The 19,502-nt window shown below is 49.0% G+C and overlaps 1 protein-coding gene across 1 annotated transcript in view; it reads right to left on the bottom strand.

Moving 5' to 3' along the window:
- LOC146860382 (CDC42 small effector protein 2-B-like) overlaps positions 1 to 19,502 on the bottom strand; it is a 192,348-nt gene that overhangs the window by 58,133 nt on the left and 114,713 nt on the right. The window contains exon 4 of the mRNA XM_085644241.1: positions 16,435 to 16,550. Coding sequence (XP_085500367.1) covers positions 16,476 to 16,550 — 75 coding nt within the window. The 3' untranslated portion in view covers positions 16,435 to 16,475. The remainder of the gene's footprint in view (positions 1 to 16,434; positions 16,551 to 19,502) is intronic.

The following is a 19,502-nucleotide window of genomic DNA, read 5'->3' as shown; positions in this document are numbered from 1 at the left end:
TGGTCAACATGTTTCAGCCTCGTGCTGACTTCTAGAGGCTTTCTCCAGGACCGGGGTGTGTATCAGGGAGCGCCTTGTGGCTCCTGTAAGAGTGGCCAACTTACCACTTGTGCGCAAAAAGGTCAGACCAGTCGTATCTGTGCCTCTATCTCGTTGTGATGCGCTTCCTCGAGATGCCGTTACGCTAGTAGGAACTACAATCGGTTCTCTTTGGCCATTTACTTGTACTAGCTACCTTTTCCAGAGCTAGTACAAGCAAATGGCCGAAGAGAACCGATCTAGAAACCAATGACCTAAAAAATGTTTTAACATTTTTTTTTTTTAATCAGACAGCATCATGTTCGGATTAACTACTGGAAAAAAAAAAAAAGAACACGGTCACAAATTTAAAACAAAGTGCTTCTCAGTGCAGTGCCTAGCACCAGATTACGTGATAATTTAGCATATTAATTTTGCCAATTTATAGTGCACCTTCACAAAGGGTGTGCAGTTGGCGGAACGATACAACTTGTCAAAACGGATTTGAACTAAAATACATTTCCAGGTGTGCTTTATAGCACGGAGGACAGTATTCTGATCATAATAAAACGGCAGGTAATTTTTCAAAGAACCTTCCTTTAAAAAAGTCTGTCTCTGTCGGTCTCATTCTTAATTCAAGGGCAGCGGGCATCGGGCATCTTTTCCATGCTAAACTTCCTTTGCATTCATAGCTCTTTAATCAACAGTTCTATATCTGAAAGGATGGTTCCCAAAGAGACTGGCGACATTATGGTTATCTCCTCTGATAAACAAAAACCACAATCGAGTTTCCAAAACCCTCTCCCCCATCTAAAAAGTTAAAGAAGACATTCCTGACTTCAAATATTCAATTCATGTACCTGCCTTCATCAATTACAATTCAGCTTCTGACGTGGCTAGGAACATCCTTTGCGGCATTCAATCCAACTGTTTGATAATCCATTTAAGACCAACAGTCATAGACCCAAGCCTCCCTCCCAACATGCTCTTACGAATGAAAGTGCTACACTTTTACAAATCTTAGCTCTGACACTGTTCCTTCTCCGTTCAAGCAAGTAAACTTTGGAGCTTCCTTCACATATAGAAATTAAAAAAAACAAGCTCGCCTTCCAGGTGGCTATAAAATATGTCCCTTTAAGCATGAAATCCTTTGATTGAGTGGCATCAATCAATCCCTGCAACACACCAACCTTTAGCGCAATGAGCCACTCTAAACAATCATGCCCACATGTGTACAAGAGCCCCTGGTGAAATCCCACAAAAATACAAAGCTAGCCCGATCTCTCATAGAAACTATAGGGAATGGGTAATCACAAACTTTCTCGCGGGGGCCAAATTTACAGTGTGGTTTGTGGCAGAGGGCTGGGACCGGTGGGGGCAGGGTCAGTGGAGGGAACGGGAGAAGGAAAGTTGGGCTAAAGCGAAAAAAAAAAAACCTGTGACCATGAGGTGGAACACAAGTCACTACAGCGGACGCATTCGCCCACTGAGCTACCAGCCGCGGCATACACACATCTCCCTGATGTTGACATATTTATAATATGGAATGCAGGATGAAGAACATTGAACAATTTACAGCTTATATCAACAATATCCATCCTATCATCAAATTTACCAGCAGCAATACTAAACAGAAGCCTCATCTCACTTTTCTGGATGTGCTACCACCATTCATGAACAAAAAATTACAACTGATCTGTATCACAAGCCTACAGATGCTCATTTGTATCTAAACTGGACTTCATGTCACACACACACCACACTAAACTGAGCATCATCTACAGCCAAGCACTCAGAATAAGACGCATCTGCAGCAATGAGGAAACCTGTAAAGACCATCTACAGGAGCTTGCTACATTTAAAAGGCAAGGCTATCCTCTGCATATCATACAGCAACAAATTGACAAGTCTTTGCAGTTACCCAGAGAAGCACTTATTTGGAATACCAACGGCAGAAACAAAAGTGACAGAACTCCATTTGTAGTTGACCATCATCCATCAGCTCCCAACTACAGAAATATAATGCAAAAAATATTTCCCTTACTGTCCAAATTGCAGAAGGTTTTTCCAAAACCGCCAGTCATTCCTTTCCACAGAGCTCCAAATTTACGATCGCTTATTGTGAGAGCTGAACTCAAGCAAGCTGTAACAAATGCAGGGGTTCATTGCTGTGAATCTAAAAGGTGCATCACGTGTGAATGTCTTTTACAAACATCATCTGTAACTAGTTCTGTTACGAGAAGGACCTACGCAATAAGGCAGCATCTTACATGTTGCTCAACATGCATTATTTATGTGATTCAGTGGCAAAGCTGTAAAAAACAATATGTAGGCCAAACAATGAATGACCTCCGTACACTATTCAGGAACCATAAATCGGCAATAATTAATAAGAAAATCGACCAGCCTGTAGGCCAAACAGTGAATGACCTCCGTACACTTTTCAGGAACCATAAATCGGCAATAATTAATAAGAAAATCGACCAGCCTGTAGCCAATCATTTTAACCTTGTGGATCATTCACCATCAGATTTGAAGATTTTTCCCGTGGAACATGTTTCAAAGGAAGAACTACTGGACTCCAGGGAAAACTTCTGGATGTACCGTTTAAAATCACTGCATCCAGATGGACTGAACATTACTGACAACACAACCTGATTACTGCACATCTCAAGAGCTCTCAGGACTGCATGGATTCCACATTCCTAATGGAATCTTCACTCATGATGCTTTTTGAAAATTCAGCTGTGTCATCTGTGCAGCCACAGAGCAAACCATCTTGTACTACCTGAGGAAGGCGGAAGCTGGAACTTTGTAGCGAAAATATATTTTTTTCTTTGGTGAATCTGTTTGAGTTACTTCTTTCTTGGATATTTTATTTCTTTGTGACTCATTGTATCCTTTGGGATCCAGATTTTTGCCCTGGCTGGCTGTTTTCTTGTGATCCTTCATCTTCAAGTGTATATATTTATATATATTCACTGAAAAAAAACATAGGTTTCAGGCCAGATATAGTTAGGGATTAGCATTTAAAAAACCTTAGCAATTCACTGAAAAAACAATAGGTTTTAGGGGTGTTATAGTTCGCTGGACATTTCACTCGAACAAAACCATTGAAATTCCTCCGATATAGTTAGTTGTACTAACTACATCTCGCGCGCCTGCAATCCGCTGCTGATGATGTCACATATTACATCATTCATGGCATGGCCAGTGACACCACTGATTACATCATCCAGTGAATGTGGTTTGGTTTGTTATTTAAATATGTATATATATATATATATATATATATATATATATATATATATATATATATATATAGCAATTTGCATTAAAGAATGAGTGGATATATAAATATACATATCTGGATGGAGGATTTAGTAGCAGTGTGACTGACTGTTTACTTGACTAATTTATAGTGTCTCACTAAATATATTGGATAGTGACTAAACTGTGTGAATATCTATCACTTTGTCAGTTCTTGTGTACACTGCTGCACCAGTTGGTTACTAGCTACGTGAAAGTCTATTATTTATTGATTAGTTAACTGAGTATTTGTATGGGAGAGTGAATAAGTGTGTGGTTCGTGTGCGACAGCCCAAAGATGTGTGAATAGTTGATTCAGTAGGTATATGAAGTTAAAACTACATGTTATAACAGTTGTTTGGGTGAGTGAATATCTTTATGGGTGTGGTGATGAGCCAATATAGGTCTCAATGGTACATGTCCAACAAACTAGAAATATAAAAGCCAGTGTATGTGTCAGTTGTTGTATATAAATAAGTATACATAAGACTCAGTGATTGTATGAGTGACTGTATGGATAACCGTATACTTGTAATAGTGTTTTTATAACACACTAAGTAGGAGTTATTATCTATATGAATAGATGAAGTGGTGTTTTTATAAGTGTATAGCTAAGTAAAAGTAAGTATGATCCATTGTTTGCATAAGTGAGTAGGATGACTTCATAAGTGATTAGGATGTGTGCTGGTGTGTAATGTCGATATAGGCGTACAAGTATATTTGATAGTGTTCTATTGATCATTGACCGCATGTATGAGTGAATCTATAGGTAAGTGATTAGATGTGTGTATAGATCTAGGAATCACTGAGTGGGAGTTTAGAAACTTGTATTGGTGTGTCAATGGTTTTAAATCTGGCACTCTGTATTTTACAGTGAGTGATGAAAGGTTATACTAGTGTATGATGAGGTGTATCCGATTGTCACATGGATGATGTCATCAGTGATGTCATTTGAGATGTCATCAGTGATGTCACTGACGGGGGCGTGGCCTGACGCCGATGTTAAGGGACGAGGATCTCGGAGCTCCTCCCTCTGTTTGCATAGATCCTGAGCCATTGTGGGGGGGCCCCTACTCCCCCAACCTGACTGGACATACCTGGTGACCGGGTGGGCGCTCCCGCAACGGTGGAGGCGCCCCGGTGAAGACACAGGGCTAGTCTTTCGCTCACGCCGCGTTGCTGACTGGAGCGGCCCAAGATGGCGGCCGCGACCCGCCGATGAGGTTGCTGACCCCTGCTGAAGGTTGGAGGCGACGCATCGACTGGCGGAACGGCGGAGAGCCTTGGGGCTGGCCCTGCAGCGGTGGCTGGGGGAAGGTGTGCCTGGGGAGAGCGGGCTGAGCGGAGGGCAGAGGCTGAGCGCTACTGCTGCCTGGCCCTAAGATGGCGGCTCGGAGCGGACAGCTCGGAGCGGCCTGCCAGGCGGTGTGGCGGACGATACGGAGCTCATACGTGGGCGGCAGAGTGGAACCGCTACTTGCCTCCTGTTGGGGACCGGAGCGCTGATTGATGGGCTCTGACTGAAGTGGAGCGAGGCTACTGGGAGATTCCTGCAGTGGAGAGGCAGCCCTTGGGGCGAGTGACTGTCCGGCCTGGTGCCCCCATTGCAGCTGGTTCCTGTCGGAGGAGGCGCGGGTCGGCTGGGGGCCCTTTGGTGCGGCTTAGAGTTGGGTTTGTGCGCTGCTGCCCCCTTGGGTGGCCTCCCCTTGACTGGCCGGTGCGAGTGCGTGGCTCCCGTGTAGGGGTTGCCCGATCTGGAAGGTGACGGCGGACGCTGGAGGAGTAGCAGAGGGTCCTGCCCGTGGTGCCCCGTGTTCGTCGCCGGTGAGCAGGAGATACTTGGTTGGAGTGCGGACTCTGGGGCCCTGCCCGCGGACAGCTGGATTTCAGCAGCACCTTTCTACACCGAGGGTGGCTTGTGGAGGCACGAGTGGCTGGTTGACCCCGGTGTTGCGTTGGCGCCACAGTGCTGGCCCCCTTTCATCCTCCTAACTCTGGCGGCAGCGGTGTGGGAGTCGGTGCCTGGACTCACCTGGATTGTTGGACGCCGGTGTGGCTGCCCTGCCCATCTGTGCGCTGTCCGGAGCTTGACCTGCTGCAGCTGTCTTGCCGACTGGATTGGCTACTTTGCTCCATCGCTGCTGGGGCGGACGGTGACTTGCGGCTGGTGGTGGCTGGTGAGGCCTTGGGTGAGCGCCTAGGATGGGGCAAACATCGAGGAGAAGGGGGTTTGCAGTCCTCCAGGACGAAGAGGGGGAGCACCGGTCGGAGGATGAGGAGGTTGCGACATGTACCCCCGGTGTGGAGATTCCGAGCGGCCCTTCCTTGGCGGATATTATGCAGGCCATCACGGCTTCTCGGGAGGCCCTCGAAACAAAGATGGACTCTATTGGAGTGGACCTTGCGTTGCTGAAGGACGATCATAGAAAGCTGAAAGAGCGGGTGAAAGCGACCGAGAAGATGCTGGAGGAGGTGCCGGATAGGGTGACTGCCTTGCAACAGTCCTTGACGCAGATGGAGAACAGAGTGCGGACACTGGAGTTGCGCGCAGAGGACAGCGAAGGGCGCTCTCGCAGGAATAACCTCCGTATAGTGGGAGTTCCGGAGCCGGCGGAGGGGGTTGACGCAGTCCGGTACCTGGAGGATTGGCTTTGGTCGGAGGTGGCCCCGGAGGGGTTGTCCCCGTTTTTTGCCCTTGAAAGAGCTCACAGGGTCCCAGCGCGGCCTCCCAAGCCGGGAGCACCCCAGAGACCGATGGTGGTGAGATTGCTGCACTACAGAGACAGAGACCACCTCCTGCAGAAAGCTCGAGAGAAGCAACGGCTACAAATCGACAACTCTAGGGTGATGCTTTTCCCGGATTACACATGGGAGGTTCAGAAACAGCGTACCTCCTTTGTAGCTCTCAAGCGGAAATTGCGACAACTTCGCATTCCCTATGCGATGCTCTTTCCGGCGTGGCTAAGGGTGGTGGATGGCCCCAGCACCCTCTTTTTCACCGTGGCGCTGGCTGGAAACTAGACAGGCGGGACCGGGGCGGAGGTCACCGACGAGCACTGCGGAGAGACGATCTCCTGACACAGAGTCCGTCGAGGGCTCCTCCATTGCCAGACCATCGCCTTGAACGAGACAGAGCTGTGCGGGCAGTGGTGGCGATCAGTCGGGGTGGCACCAGCCCGGCATCTGCTTCTTCTGGACGAGTGCTGGGGGGCTCGGGGTTCTCTCCGGATGGCAACACGAGTGGGGATTCCGAACCCGAGCTTCCGGTGGCGACCCCGCAGACAGTGGACTTGTTTGGCTGAGCTGGGGTCGGATGGCGGGGATGGTTGCCCTCGTACTGCAGCCCAGGTCTGACAGTTTGAGGGGATTTTCCCCAACGCACACAGGGGAGTTGGTCCTCTTTGAATGTCCTTATTGGGGCCCCCAAGGGGCTGTTGCTGGTCCTGTCACATATGGTGGGGGGTGCTGGTGGGGGGCTCTGGGTCCCTTTTTGGGTCGGCACACGTGTCACTCTCCATGTTGGCAAGGTTGATGGTTCTTTTAGTTTGGATGGGGGCTAGTTTTGGGGAACCTATCCTGGGGTGTGGGAGTTGGGGGAGTTGGGGTGTTGGGGTGAGGGGAGGGTGGGACCAAGCATGTCGCAGGGGGAGGTAGGATGTACAGTATTAGCTTTACCATGTCATGGATACCGCCGTAGGTATTAAATGTTTATCTTGGAACATTAGGGGATGCACAGTATGACTCAAAGCCACAAGATCCATGCTTATCTTCGTCGGCGTGGAGTGCAGATAGCACTGCTGCAGGAAACACACCTAAACAAACAAGAAGGGTTGGCACTGCAGCGGAGGTGGCGGGGACAGGTGTTCTGTACCACGTACTCACCATATGCAAGGGGCGTGTTGGTCTGGGTTCGGGCGGGGGTGCCGTTTCAAAGTACTGGACAGGTGATTGACCCTGAAGGCAGATATGTTATGGTGACGGGGCGACTGGATGGCAGGGACATAGTTCTAGGGAGTATCTATGCCCCCAACATGGATCAAGCTTCCTTTTTTGTGCACCTTTCTGGAGCATTGGCCCCCTTGTTGACTGGCTCGGTGCTCCTGGGGGGGTGACTAATTGCATCGCGGATGTTTCCCTGGATCGCTCTCATCCCCCTCTTGCTGATTCCCCTATACATCGACTGGCCATGTTGCGGCGAGATTGGCAGCGACAATGGGGGCTGACTGATACCTGGAGGGCGCACCATCCGGGCTAGAGGGATTATTCTTATTTCTCATCGTTGCACGACCTCCATGTTCGGCTGGACTCGATCCTTAGCTCCCCAGGTGTTCATGGGGCGATGGTACATAGTGAGTACCTAGCCAGGACAACATCTGATCATAATACACTGCTGACAGTTTTACACTGGATGAGGGATCGCCCTGCCATTCCCACGTGGCGACTTCGACCCGACACATTAGAGGACCCAGTGTTTCGTGCTAACATTGGGTCGGCCATCGAGGACTATTTTCGACTTAACGCCAATACGGCATCGTCCCTGGTGGTCGAATGAGACGCCTTTAAGTCCGTAGTTCGGGGGCGCTGTATAGGCGAGGTAGTGGGAGCACGCAGAGTGTTGCTGCAGGACGTCCAGAAGGCTGAACGGCAGGTGCGCGATTTGGAGAAGGAGCGTCCGGAGCGCCCATTCAGGCAGGCAGGGTTGCTTGAGGCTCGAGAGGCATTAGCAGTCCAAATCGAGAGATTGCGCTGTTTTGACTATAAGGCCTACATAGATAAGGCGCATGTGGAACGCGATAAGGTGGGGACATTGCTAGCCTGGCTGGCCAACCCGGCGCGCAGGGGGACCCCGATAGTGGAACTGCGGGGGCAAGGTGCTGAGGTGTTTTGCACCCAAAAGCACATTAATGATCACTTCCTACAGTATTATGTCGAGTTGTACCGGAGCAGGGTAGGTCCTGGGTGCCCGGGGGATGAGGAATTTTTGCCAAGGGCGGGGCTCCCACAGCTTGCGGCTGCAGACACTGAGGCTCTGGGTCGGGACATTGAAGCGGGCGAGGTACGCAGTGCCATAAAGCACATGGCCAGGAACAAAACCCCGGGCACCGATGGGCTCCTCGTGGAGTTCTATGCAGCTTACGCGGATGTTTTAGCACCCTGTTTGGTGGCGCTTTATAATATGGCACGCCGAGAGGGGGCCCTCCCTGCCACCACGCGAGAAGCCCTCATAGTTCCCCTTCTTAAGCCGGGTAAGCCTGCGTGGGATCGTTCCTCTTATAGTCCCCTGGCGATGCTCAATCTTGACTACAAGATCTTGAGTCGCATTCTGGCTAGTCGGTTGATGCCCCATATGCTGAAGCTGATCCATGAGGACCAAGCTGGGTTCATTCCCTCCTGCAACACTACGATGAATGTACGCAGACTGTTGCAAATCTTGGGGTCCGACTCCTATGACAAGGAGGAGGCCTGCATTTTTGCGGTCGACATCGAAAAGGCCTTCGATAGCCTGGAGTGGCCTTACCTTTGACGTATTGCGGGCATTCGGGCTGGGGGAACGTTTTGTACAGTGGACGGCGCTTCTCTATAGTGCTTCCACTGCTAGGGCGAGGACGGGGGGCTTGATTTCTGATGCCTGTGCGGTCGCTCTGGGGACGAGGCAGGGGTGCCCGTTGTCCCCCCTATTATTTGCACTGGCAATGGAGCCCATGGCTGCTCACGCCAGGTCAGGCCGGTATTTTTCAGGGCTATTAGTAGAGGGACGAGTGCAACACATAGCATTGTATGCAGACGATCTCCTCATTTTATTGCCGGACGCTGGGGAAGCCCTACAGGGGGCACAGGGCTTGCTGGAGACCTTGGGGAGGGTGGCGGGCCTCCGGGTGAACTGGACCAAGTCATGTCTGTTTCCTACCGGGCCGGACGGGATAGTTCGCCCGGGGGATGTCCCGTGGGAACCTCGGTGCTTGCCCTACTTGGGGACTCAGATTTATCATTCTCCCGCTGATCTATTTGGAGGGCAACGTGGGGTGAGCAGTGTGCGGGGCGAAAACCTGTTTTGATTTCTGGGGGACTCTCCCATTGTCGGTGGCCGGCAGGGTCGCCCTGGTGAAAATGGTCATATTGCCCAGGTTTCTTTATTACTTTGGGACCCTCCCAGTTTGGATCCCGGGTAAGCTCTTCGCACAACTGAACACTTTGCTTACAGGGTTCATCTGGGGCGCTGGGATACGGAGGGTAGCGCTACTTACTCTGCAGAGGCCCGGGGGGAAGGGGGGGGGGCCTTGCGTTGCCAGATCTGGAGGCCTACTACTATACTGCGCAGCTCCAGTGGTTTACGAAGTGGGTGGCGGGTCACATCAGGCGCCCGGAGGAACAGGGAGGGTCGGATCAGAGCTGGCACCATTTGTCTTGTGTGTTGCTCCGAGTCCCGATGAGAGATGCTTCGCTGCCATCGAACTTGAGGACGGTACGGCAGTGCTGGGCGTGCTTAGCCAGGAGGACGCATGTCGCAATTCCTTACGCGCCCGAGATCCCTTTGCGGATGTGTGAGGCGTTGCCTCACGGGGGAGATTGGAGCCGGTTGTTGGCTTGGGAAGAGGCGGGAGTTATGGCACTGGGTGACCTTTGGGAGGATGGTATCTTCTCCCTTTTGATGACCTTAGGGAGCGTCACGATCTCCCGCGGGGGTACTTCCTCTTGCATGCAGCTCTGACTGCGGCTGTCAGGAAACACTGGCGGCAGGGACTGGTGGAGCCGGACACATCTCTTGCTTGTCAGTATGTAGTGATGGTGGCGGGTACTTTTAAGGCGGTGACCTGCCTTTATCGGCGGATTACCTGTGATATGCGTCAACCCCTGACTGCACTGCGACTCAAGTGGCAGGCGGATCTGGGGGCACCCATTGCAGACAAAACTTGGAGGAAATCATGGAGCGACCATGGAAATGTTCCCGAAATGCGCGTTTCCAGCTTATCCAGTTCTATTTTTGTCATAGGGCATACCTCACGCCTAGTAAAATAGCTGAGTATTTTGGGGGGTCGGATGCTTGCCCCCGGTGTGACCATGATGGGGCGAATTTTCTCCACATGTTCTGGGACTGTCCACGGGTGGGAGACTTTTGTCCAATTCTGACACTGAGAATGTGAGACTTCATTCTCACATGACTGAGAAAGATAATGTGAATTTACAGAAAATATGCTCTCAGTTTAGCTTATAGATCACCTTCCAAACCTCTGTGGGAAAAGCATGAGAAAATAGTTCTCTCTCAAACAGGATTCATGATATCACAGCAGAAGGCTTTTTCACATGGTAAAATCACCTTAGAACACACCACAATTCCTAAAATGAGTATGGTACCATCAACAAATGATTTATAATGTAACTAAAGTCTTAAAACCTTCTATTAACTGCAATGCTTTTTAATGAGGAGCTATCATGTATATTGGTCCCAAGATGGCTGCCAACACTTCTTGGATGAAGTGCTGACAGCCAATCAGATCTCACGTTGAGATGTGTGGTTAGGCTCCGCCCAGATATATATGTGATTTTACTTTTGATTTTCTCAGGAACTACTTAACGGATTTACACCATTTAAGCAAAAGGCATGAGTCTTAACTGAGGACTACCTATTTGCCATATTTGGTGTAATTCCGTTAAGCACTTCAGGCTGTAGCTGCGTCAACAGGTCCTATGGGAAAATGCATGGGGAAAACGCGTTTTGGGACCCCCCTTTTTTCTCGGCCCCGCTTGACGAACCACCGTGAAATTTTCAGGATAGGAGCGGACCTTGCCAAAAGTTTGGAAACTTTCGCGAAGATTCATCAAATCGACGCCAACGTTATTCCAAATAGAATGTTGCGGATTTCCTATGGAAAATAGGTCCTAACTATAACTACCTACTGGCGACTGCTCTCAAGACCATGAAGTCATGGGACGGCTGCCAAACCCTAAGCCTAGCAAGGACATAGGAAAACAAACTTCTGAACCCTACGAGAGGAAGCCAAAGAAACATTGTACTACAAATGTATCGATCATAATATGAAATGCTTGTGGGAATAAAGCTTGCGGGTATTAAAATTAAGGGGCGGGGAGTTAGACAATAGACTAAAGAAAAATATTGCACTTGGTATGGTGTGATGTCCTCACCCCACTGCTTGGCCCAATCAAATTGCGGGTGAAGATCGAATTGAAACATTTGGGGGTGGATCATACACTTGAATTTGGTATAACAGAGGTAAGTTCTAGATAATTAGACACAGTTGATGCTGAGATGCTGATACTATGCTGAGATGCTGCCCGATTTTGCTGCAATCTGACTGAAGAATCCAACACTAGGGAAATTTGCGGATCAACCGAGGAGGCACATCTAGGAAGGTGTCCGGACGAGCCCGAACTGGAGAGAGTAGCACCAGAGAGGGGTGTAACGCTGGCGTTACACTAGAAGAGGTCACATTTCCCTGTCCCGAATTCTTGACTCTCTGATGTCGGGGTCCACACACCATTCTAGGTAAATATCTGTAGGGTAAATGCTCCGTACTTGCTCTCAGTGCTTTCTCTCCTCAGGTGCTGTCATTTCAGCAATTTATTAATGCAAACTGATTATAAGCTAACTGTACTATTTTCCTGATGGAGATTTCGGGTATATTCATGTGTATTTTGGTTTGACTCACAAAATAATTAATTCAGATACACTTTTAAAACTCCCTCGGAGTCTGGGGTTCTTTAAAATAAAGTTAAATGCACTATTGTCTTTCCACCCTATTCTAATCTACTACTAGATCTTATCAAACGTTCATTTACTCAAGAGACAGGAATGGTAAGAATACTGGTGTAAAATAAAATTGATGACCAGTGGATATTTGCTAGCTCATTGCGTGTATGAATGTATATGGGCCCAAATGAGTGTTGCGTGTATAAATGTGTAGAGCTGGTAAACTCCACTGCATCACCTCCCCCTCTTTCTCTCCCCCTCCCACCACCTCCACCTCCCCCACCTCCCCCTTCCCCCACCCTCCCACTCCCTCCCCCTTCCTTACTCCCTCCCTCCCCCTCCCACCCCCCCCTCCCTCACTCTCCCGTCCATCCCCCCTCCCTCTCTCCCGTCCATCCCCCCTCCCTCTCTCCCTCCTGTCCATCTCCCTGCCCCTCTCCCCCACCCTCCCACCCCCTTCCTCCCTCCCCATCCCCCTCCCCTCCCTCCCCATCCCCCCCGTCCCCCCCAATCCCCTATCCCATCGCCCCCCCTCCCCCTTATCTCCCCCTCCCTCCCCACCCCCCTCCCCCATCCCCCTCTGTCCTCCCCCCCTCCCCCTCCCTCCATCCCCCTCCCCATCCCCTTCACCCCATCCCCCCCTCCCCATCCCTCTCCCCCATCCCATCCCCCTCCCTCCCCATCCGAATACCCCCCATCCCCCCCTCCCTCCCCATCCGAATCCCCCCCTCCCTCCCCCTCCCCCCATCTCCCTCTCTTTCCCCCTGCCTCCATACCCCTCCCTCCCCTCCATCCATCCATCCCCCTCCCTCCCCATCCCTCTCCCTACCCTCACTCCCCCTCCCTCCCCCTCCATCCATCCCCCTCCATCCATCCCCCTCCCCCTCCATCCATCCCCCTCCCATCCCCCTCCCTCTCCCTCCCCCTCCCTCCATCCATCCCCCTCCCTCTCCCTCCATCCCCTCCCTCCCTCTCCCTCCATCCCCCTCCCTCTCCCTCCATCCCCCTCCCTCCATCCCCATCTCCCTCCCCATCTCCCTCCATCCCCCTCTCTCGCTCCCTCTCTCTCACTCCCACCATCTCCCTACCCCTCCCTCTATCTCCCCCACCATCTCTCTCCCTCCCTCTCCCCCTCCAAAGTAAAAAAATCCTTGCTACCCAGGAAGCCTTTGGCTAACATTCTGCAACATACATCCTACTGCTCACAGGTAACCTCTTCAGCTACCATGATGTTCACATCCACATGACAGATCCACCCAAATACAGAGGAAATTGTCACCAGGTCAATGTGAAGTGTTGAGCTGGAGTCCTCATCTTAAGCACATTGGACTAATGTATCAAAGACCAACCCAAGTAAACAGTCAACTCACTGCTTGGAGTAACGTAAAGAATGTTTTTTTATTATCATTTCAATTTTAAAAATGATTAGCAGAATGTTGTTACATAGGACTAAAGTCAGTTAGTGGAATTTGGTAGTTTCGAATCGTATTTTTACAAGCATCATCACGTTATCAATGTTTAATGTGAAATCCCGATTTTTTCAGTCTCATGACACTTCTAATAACAGCAACAACGCCGGTTAGGGCAGCACCTAGGAGGCCTTGGTCATGATGGGACACAGCACACTGGGAGTTTACAGAGTTTCCATGGGATGGAGGTCAAGGGATTTATTGCAGCTTATGACATGTAGAGGTGGAGATATGAGGAAGGGACTACCAATAAAGTAGGCGATGTCGGGTGGGGAGGTACTGTCAGGGTGGAGCAGTTCCAAGCGAAGTCTTCAGAGTCTCAAAGAGAATGCCGGTGATACTGGCTATGGGGCATCTACGGACGCCTTGGTCTTCTTCTCAATGTAGCGTTATGCTAATTCCCATTGAAGGAAGGCCCGTCGCCATGATGGCAAACAGGCATTTTCAATGCAATAGGTCTCACTTTTGCGAGCGTTTAAGCTATTGGCATTGTAAATGACAATGCCTTTTATTTATGGGTTTTAAAACCAACACATTTATAAAAGGCATTATTATTTTTATGCCAATAGCTCAAAATCTTGCAAATGCGAGAGCACTTTAATGTTGGCAGCGCCCATTTCTTTAGACTCTGCTCACCGTATTCAGGTTACATTGAGAGGGCACGGACAATATTAACCCCTTGTGTGCCCCGCCCTTTCCCCGCCCTGTGCCGGGCGTTGAATTAGCGGGCGGGGTTCATGACGAGATAGTCTCGTCATGGGCACAGCGCAACCGCGGCCCATGACGAGACCATCTCGTCATGGGCAATCAAGGGGTTAAAGTGAAAGAGTAGATGGTGCGCTTTCACATAAAGCAAAAATAAAATAATTAAGGAACGTTCTGCGCAGCCGCTGAAATAAAAGTGGCCTGCTCGACTAATAAAATAAATAAGCGGGGCTGCTAATGTGAAAGCGGTCACCTGCAAAATAATTAAATAAGAGCAGGCGCTAAACCGAAAGCGGAGCGTGCCGTAAATTAAATAATTAAATAAGTGCGGACACTATAGTTAAAGCGGACCACGTAGTAATTTAAATAAATACAGTAGTAAGCGTGCACCGATGTCATCGGTGGAATAGGATAAGAGCATTAAGGAAAATAGTGCTCACCAACTTATAAAGCACTGCATGTAACACCAGTAAAAGGTCCAGTCCTTATGGGCAGTAACAAATGAAGACAGGGCAGAACCAAGGAGGGACTAACAAGCCTCATAATGAATCAGAAGCCAGTGGTAACCAAAGGACAATGGCACAAACCATTTAAAAATATTGGTGGGGGAGGGGAGTGGGCGAGGCTTCTATTGCATAAACTAATACAGAATGCCTTGCGAGAAGTGCATGTGTGCTGCATCTAGGCTTTTCTTGCCGCATAAATTTACTTAACCATACCACATAATTTGGGTCGCTCCTGACGCATAATTCCAATGGCCGTGATTATACAGCACAACTTTGACGCAACTTAAAAACCTGGCTGTTTACCTTCCTTTAGTTGCTGAGTATCTCGTATGAATTTCTGCTGCTCGCAGCGCCGGGTCACCCCCGTTGGGGGTAGCTGTGCGCTATATAAGACTCTATAAGAATAAGAACTTTTAACTTTACTATTTTGGCTCCTCACGTGTGGGAATCTTTTAACCTGCTCCTGGGAAACATAAATCAATGAATTATTTCAGTGAAATAATTCCTTTAGCATAAATCCACATTTGTTTTGTTGTTGACCGCGTTTACCGATGACCGATGTCTTCACATCTGGTGCATACCACTCACTCAGTTCCGTGTTACACATCAGTACAGATAATAGAGTGCATACATTGCATGTCCCGGTCAACGTTTTCAGACCAGACAGCCTTCGATATACTCCTTTACACTATCATGTGACATTCAAAACAGAATACCAGATCTAGCAACAAACAAAATCCACATATTAAAGATATACTTGTCATGTTAAATATCCAGCTATTTATCCACCGGATAATATTACAATCAGACCCTACGATAACTAGACTTTAATTGATAATGGCAGAGAAATGACAGTTTCTCGGGTTGCGTGAAAAATAAACGTGGTAAATGGCTTGAACGGAATCCTAGAATTGGACCGTCATGCACACAGGCCAGAATCACACTCCAGAGAGGCTGAAGGTGTAAACACTTGAAGTCACATTATTCAGTTACCGCGTCTAGACATGAAGGCCCTGCAGCTGGGAATGCAAACTGGCACTTACGCCTCACGCCAAGCTGAACAGTCTACACAATTATTAACAAAGAAACACAGATCACAATTATATTCCGAAAAGGTAAACACAACATTTAAGGGTCTGCACCTTTTAGCAAACCAGACAATAGGAAAGTTCATGCTAAATATCATTTTGGGTCTGGCGTTTGGACGGCTTGGAGAAACTAAAGGAGTCCAAAACATGCGAACAGGATGTGCCAATTAGACGAGTACGATTGTCACACACTTTTGCAACATATGTCATTTTAATAAAAATTCTGAGTATTACGTGAAATACATTTCGCTGCTACAGAATATGTTTTCTCCCTGAGGGTATATATCACACAAAAATGACACCAAGATACCATTAGATTAGGCAAGTGGAATATGGCTTGTTTGAGGAGAAAATGAGGGAGAGACATATTCCACTCTGCCGGTGGGCTAAAAACATTTATGAGCAATTTCACGTTATGCAAAATCATTAATTACACAAAAGTATATGGAACAAAAAAGTCAAACAGGGCTAGGCAACAGTGCTTTGTGTGAAGGCATAGGGAGAGTGCATTGAAGTATTCTTTCGCAGTAGGTTTTGAAATTAGGGAGGGTCACCGCTCAAAGGCACCCCAATTACGACTTGAAATGTACTCACAAACTAGACATTATATAAAGCAGGTAAAGTGAACATACTCTACGACAACTGTGCTTTTCCTCGTGAAGGGCGATTGCTGCTAACGCTGGGCTCTCGGGGAGACGCCGTTCTCGTAGCCCCCTTTGGACCTCATCCGCTCGTGGTACGCCTCGATCTGGAGAGGGGAAACGGAAGTTGGACCTGCACATTAGTTTGTCATAATCTTTAGTGGTGGGCTCGAGCTTCTACAACAAACTCGCAAGACGGCTGCTGAGGAAGACTATAGACAGCTTGCTCGAATTTTCTTTTATTATTTAAAAGAAAAAATTATATTTTTTGGTATGTAAAACAATTAAGTGCCTCTTTCGATAAAATGCGCATGCTCAATTTACAGTTGCACATTTCTTTTTTTTCTTGTAAAAAACTTTTTGGGGAACTTTGCTCATCATACATTATGCAAAGGAGATGATTACAGGTTAACACGTCATACAAGGCAAATAGATACTTACAAAGCATGGCAATGATCGAGCATGCATCAAGGAAGTCGCTTTTACGGCAGTTAGACATTTCTGAACCTTCATATTAAAAGGGTATACTTACAGACACAAACCCATAATCCACTTAAACTGTTATTAGATGTTAAAATCATAATACATGAAATTACAGTACTTTTGGTGTACCCAACCCGGCTATTAAAAGGCACAACTACAGTGCTTTTCAAAAATGACAGTTTAAACAAAGCTTTGTCACCCACAGATAAAACTACGAGCAAGCACCGATGTGTGACCTTGCTCAGTATACTATAGGTTTCTAGCACAGTGCATGACGAGAACGCCCCCTCTGACCGTTTGGAGAAGCTACGGGAGCCTGCCTGGCATGTTTGATTCACAGAGCGTTGCAGTCATTGATGTCAAAGCCGCACATCAGGATTGAACCTCACTGCTGCCTGTCTCCACGCAGCAGAGCTGTGCTAGAGGTGTGGTGTCTCCTGTGCAGGATAGATCTGCACGCATGTGGTCTTCGGAGCCTGCCAATATAGTATACGCCTGCACCCCTTTATCATTCGGGCGGAAAGACCCTGAGCGGTCTCCCACTTATTTTATAATCTTAGGCCACACCTGGCCCGAGGTGGAGGTGCGACTACATCCGGAGCGCCCGGCGAAAAACTGAACTGCTGACCTACATCCCATCCCAACTCAATCTTGCAACAACTTATACACGATCCTCCAATTGGCATGCAAAGTCTTTGAGCTGCAAGCTGGGTTGAGGCTTAGGCCGAAGACTGTATCTTGGAAGCAAGCTCGCGACAGGGTGGTCCTTATTGTGCTGCCCTGGGTGATGCACTGCGAGGTGGATTGTCCTCGGCTACAGTTGTATGCTGGCCAATTGGCTCCTGAGTCGTCTTCCATACAGGGTCAGTCTCCTTCCTCTGCTCATTCGTCATCTAGGGTTTGGTCTTGTGTGGCCACCTCTACCTTCTTGAACCATCAGATGTTGCGGGACACGGTCTCCTGTTCCTTTGTGGACGTTACCATGGTGCCCTCAATATTCACCCCAGTCCATACCCCTTGCTCGTACGGTGTTTTGAAGTTCCATCCAGGTCTTCGTCTTTTAGGACCACTTGGGCCGCTGGCTGGAGGTTATGGGCCTTCGCCCCTTTTTTGTGGCTGGCCGCTGCATTCCACCTGTCCCTTAGTGCGAAAGTTACGTGGGCATCAGAAGGGGGCGGTGCCCACCCCATGCACACAGGGATCGCGTCCCGGCGAGGCCCATTAAACATCAGTGTCCATGGGGCTTGTTGGGTGGTGCTGTGTGGTGTGCTCCAATAGTCCCTTAGAAACAACTGGAGGTTGCGGTCTGAGTCCGCCTGCTCGGCCACCACATTCCAAAGTGTTTTGAGTGTTCTAATGAATCATTCGATTTCTCCATTGGCCTGGGGCCACTAGGGGGCAATGCAGTGATGTCGAACTCCATGGTGTTTCAAGAAATCACTGAATACCCCGCCTTGCAAGGGCAGTCTATTGACACTTGATTTCGACTGAGAAGTCAAACATTGCAAATGCCTTTTCCAAGACGGGAGCAACATGTGTAAACACCGTTTAGCTGATGACTTAGACAATGGTGTAATTAGAGTAGGTATATATCATAACTAGCATGATTCTCCCATCTGGGAAACTATCAAAATCTATACTTACTTTCCACTAGGGCGCCTTGCACAATTCCTCTCTGATTATTGGCGCGGGACTTTCTGGAATACCAGTCAGTTGGCATGCGGAGCACCTACGTGCAACTTCTCACGCCAGGTCTTCCAGCCTGGGGAATCATACTTTCTACCGCATTCTCGACTTCATCTTCATCGTACCCTGATGTCCTGTGGGCTACCTGCATTATGTGATGCTGCAGGGCCGCTGTGATGACGATATGGGATCCACGCAGGAGGATTCCACCCTGGGTCGTGCTGAATTCATTCCACACTCTCCGAATCCTTGTGAGGTATCCATCATCTTGTTCAGGCAAATTTTTGGCATCATGTAGAAAGTTTTGCCACGATTTCTTGAACGGTGTTCCAGACCCTGGTGAAGACCGGCTCGGTTTCGGCTGCTTCCTTGATGTTGGCTAGGGTCAGGGCTCGAGGGCACGCTGCGGATGAGATCATGTTGATGCATGACTCCACTGCCTCCGCTTCTGGATTGTCGACTTGGGTTTCTGACGGCTGGGTTTTTCGCTCCGGGTCAGTAAACAACCACCATCATGTAGCGTTGCAGCTAGATAGCCCACTGCTCGATCCTGGGAGGAGGGTGCGGCGCTGATCGCCGGAACAGTGGGACAAGCAGCTAATGGTCGGTGACTACCTTAAAGGACTGGCCACTCATGTAAAGGTGAAAATGTCGGCACACTCAATTGATCGCTAGGGCTTTTTGCTCGATCTGTGCGTATCGCGCCTCAGTGGATGACAGTGATTTGCTAGCGAATGCAAGGGCTGCCCACTGCCCGGGCTCCTGTTCCCGGGCCAGCACAGCTCCGAGGCCAACTGGGCTGGCATCCACTAACAGTTCAGTGCACTTGTCTGAGTCAAAGTACACTAGCGTGTTGTTGTTGAGGAGGGCATCTTTGATGGGTTGGAATG

This window comes from Triturus cristatus, chromosome 3_1 (genome assembly GCF_964204655.1).
Source record: "Triturus cristatus chromosome 3_1, aTriCri1.1, whole genome shotgun sequence".
NCBI lineage: Eukaryota > Metazoa > Chordata > Amphibia > Caudata > Salamandridae > Triturus > Triturus cristatus.
The sequence above is the reverse complement of the archived record's forward strand: the minus strand, read 5'-3'. Positions and strand labels throughout refer to the sequence as shown.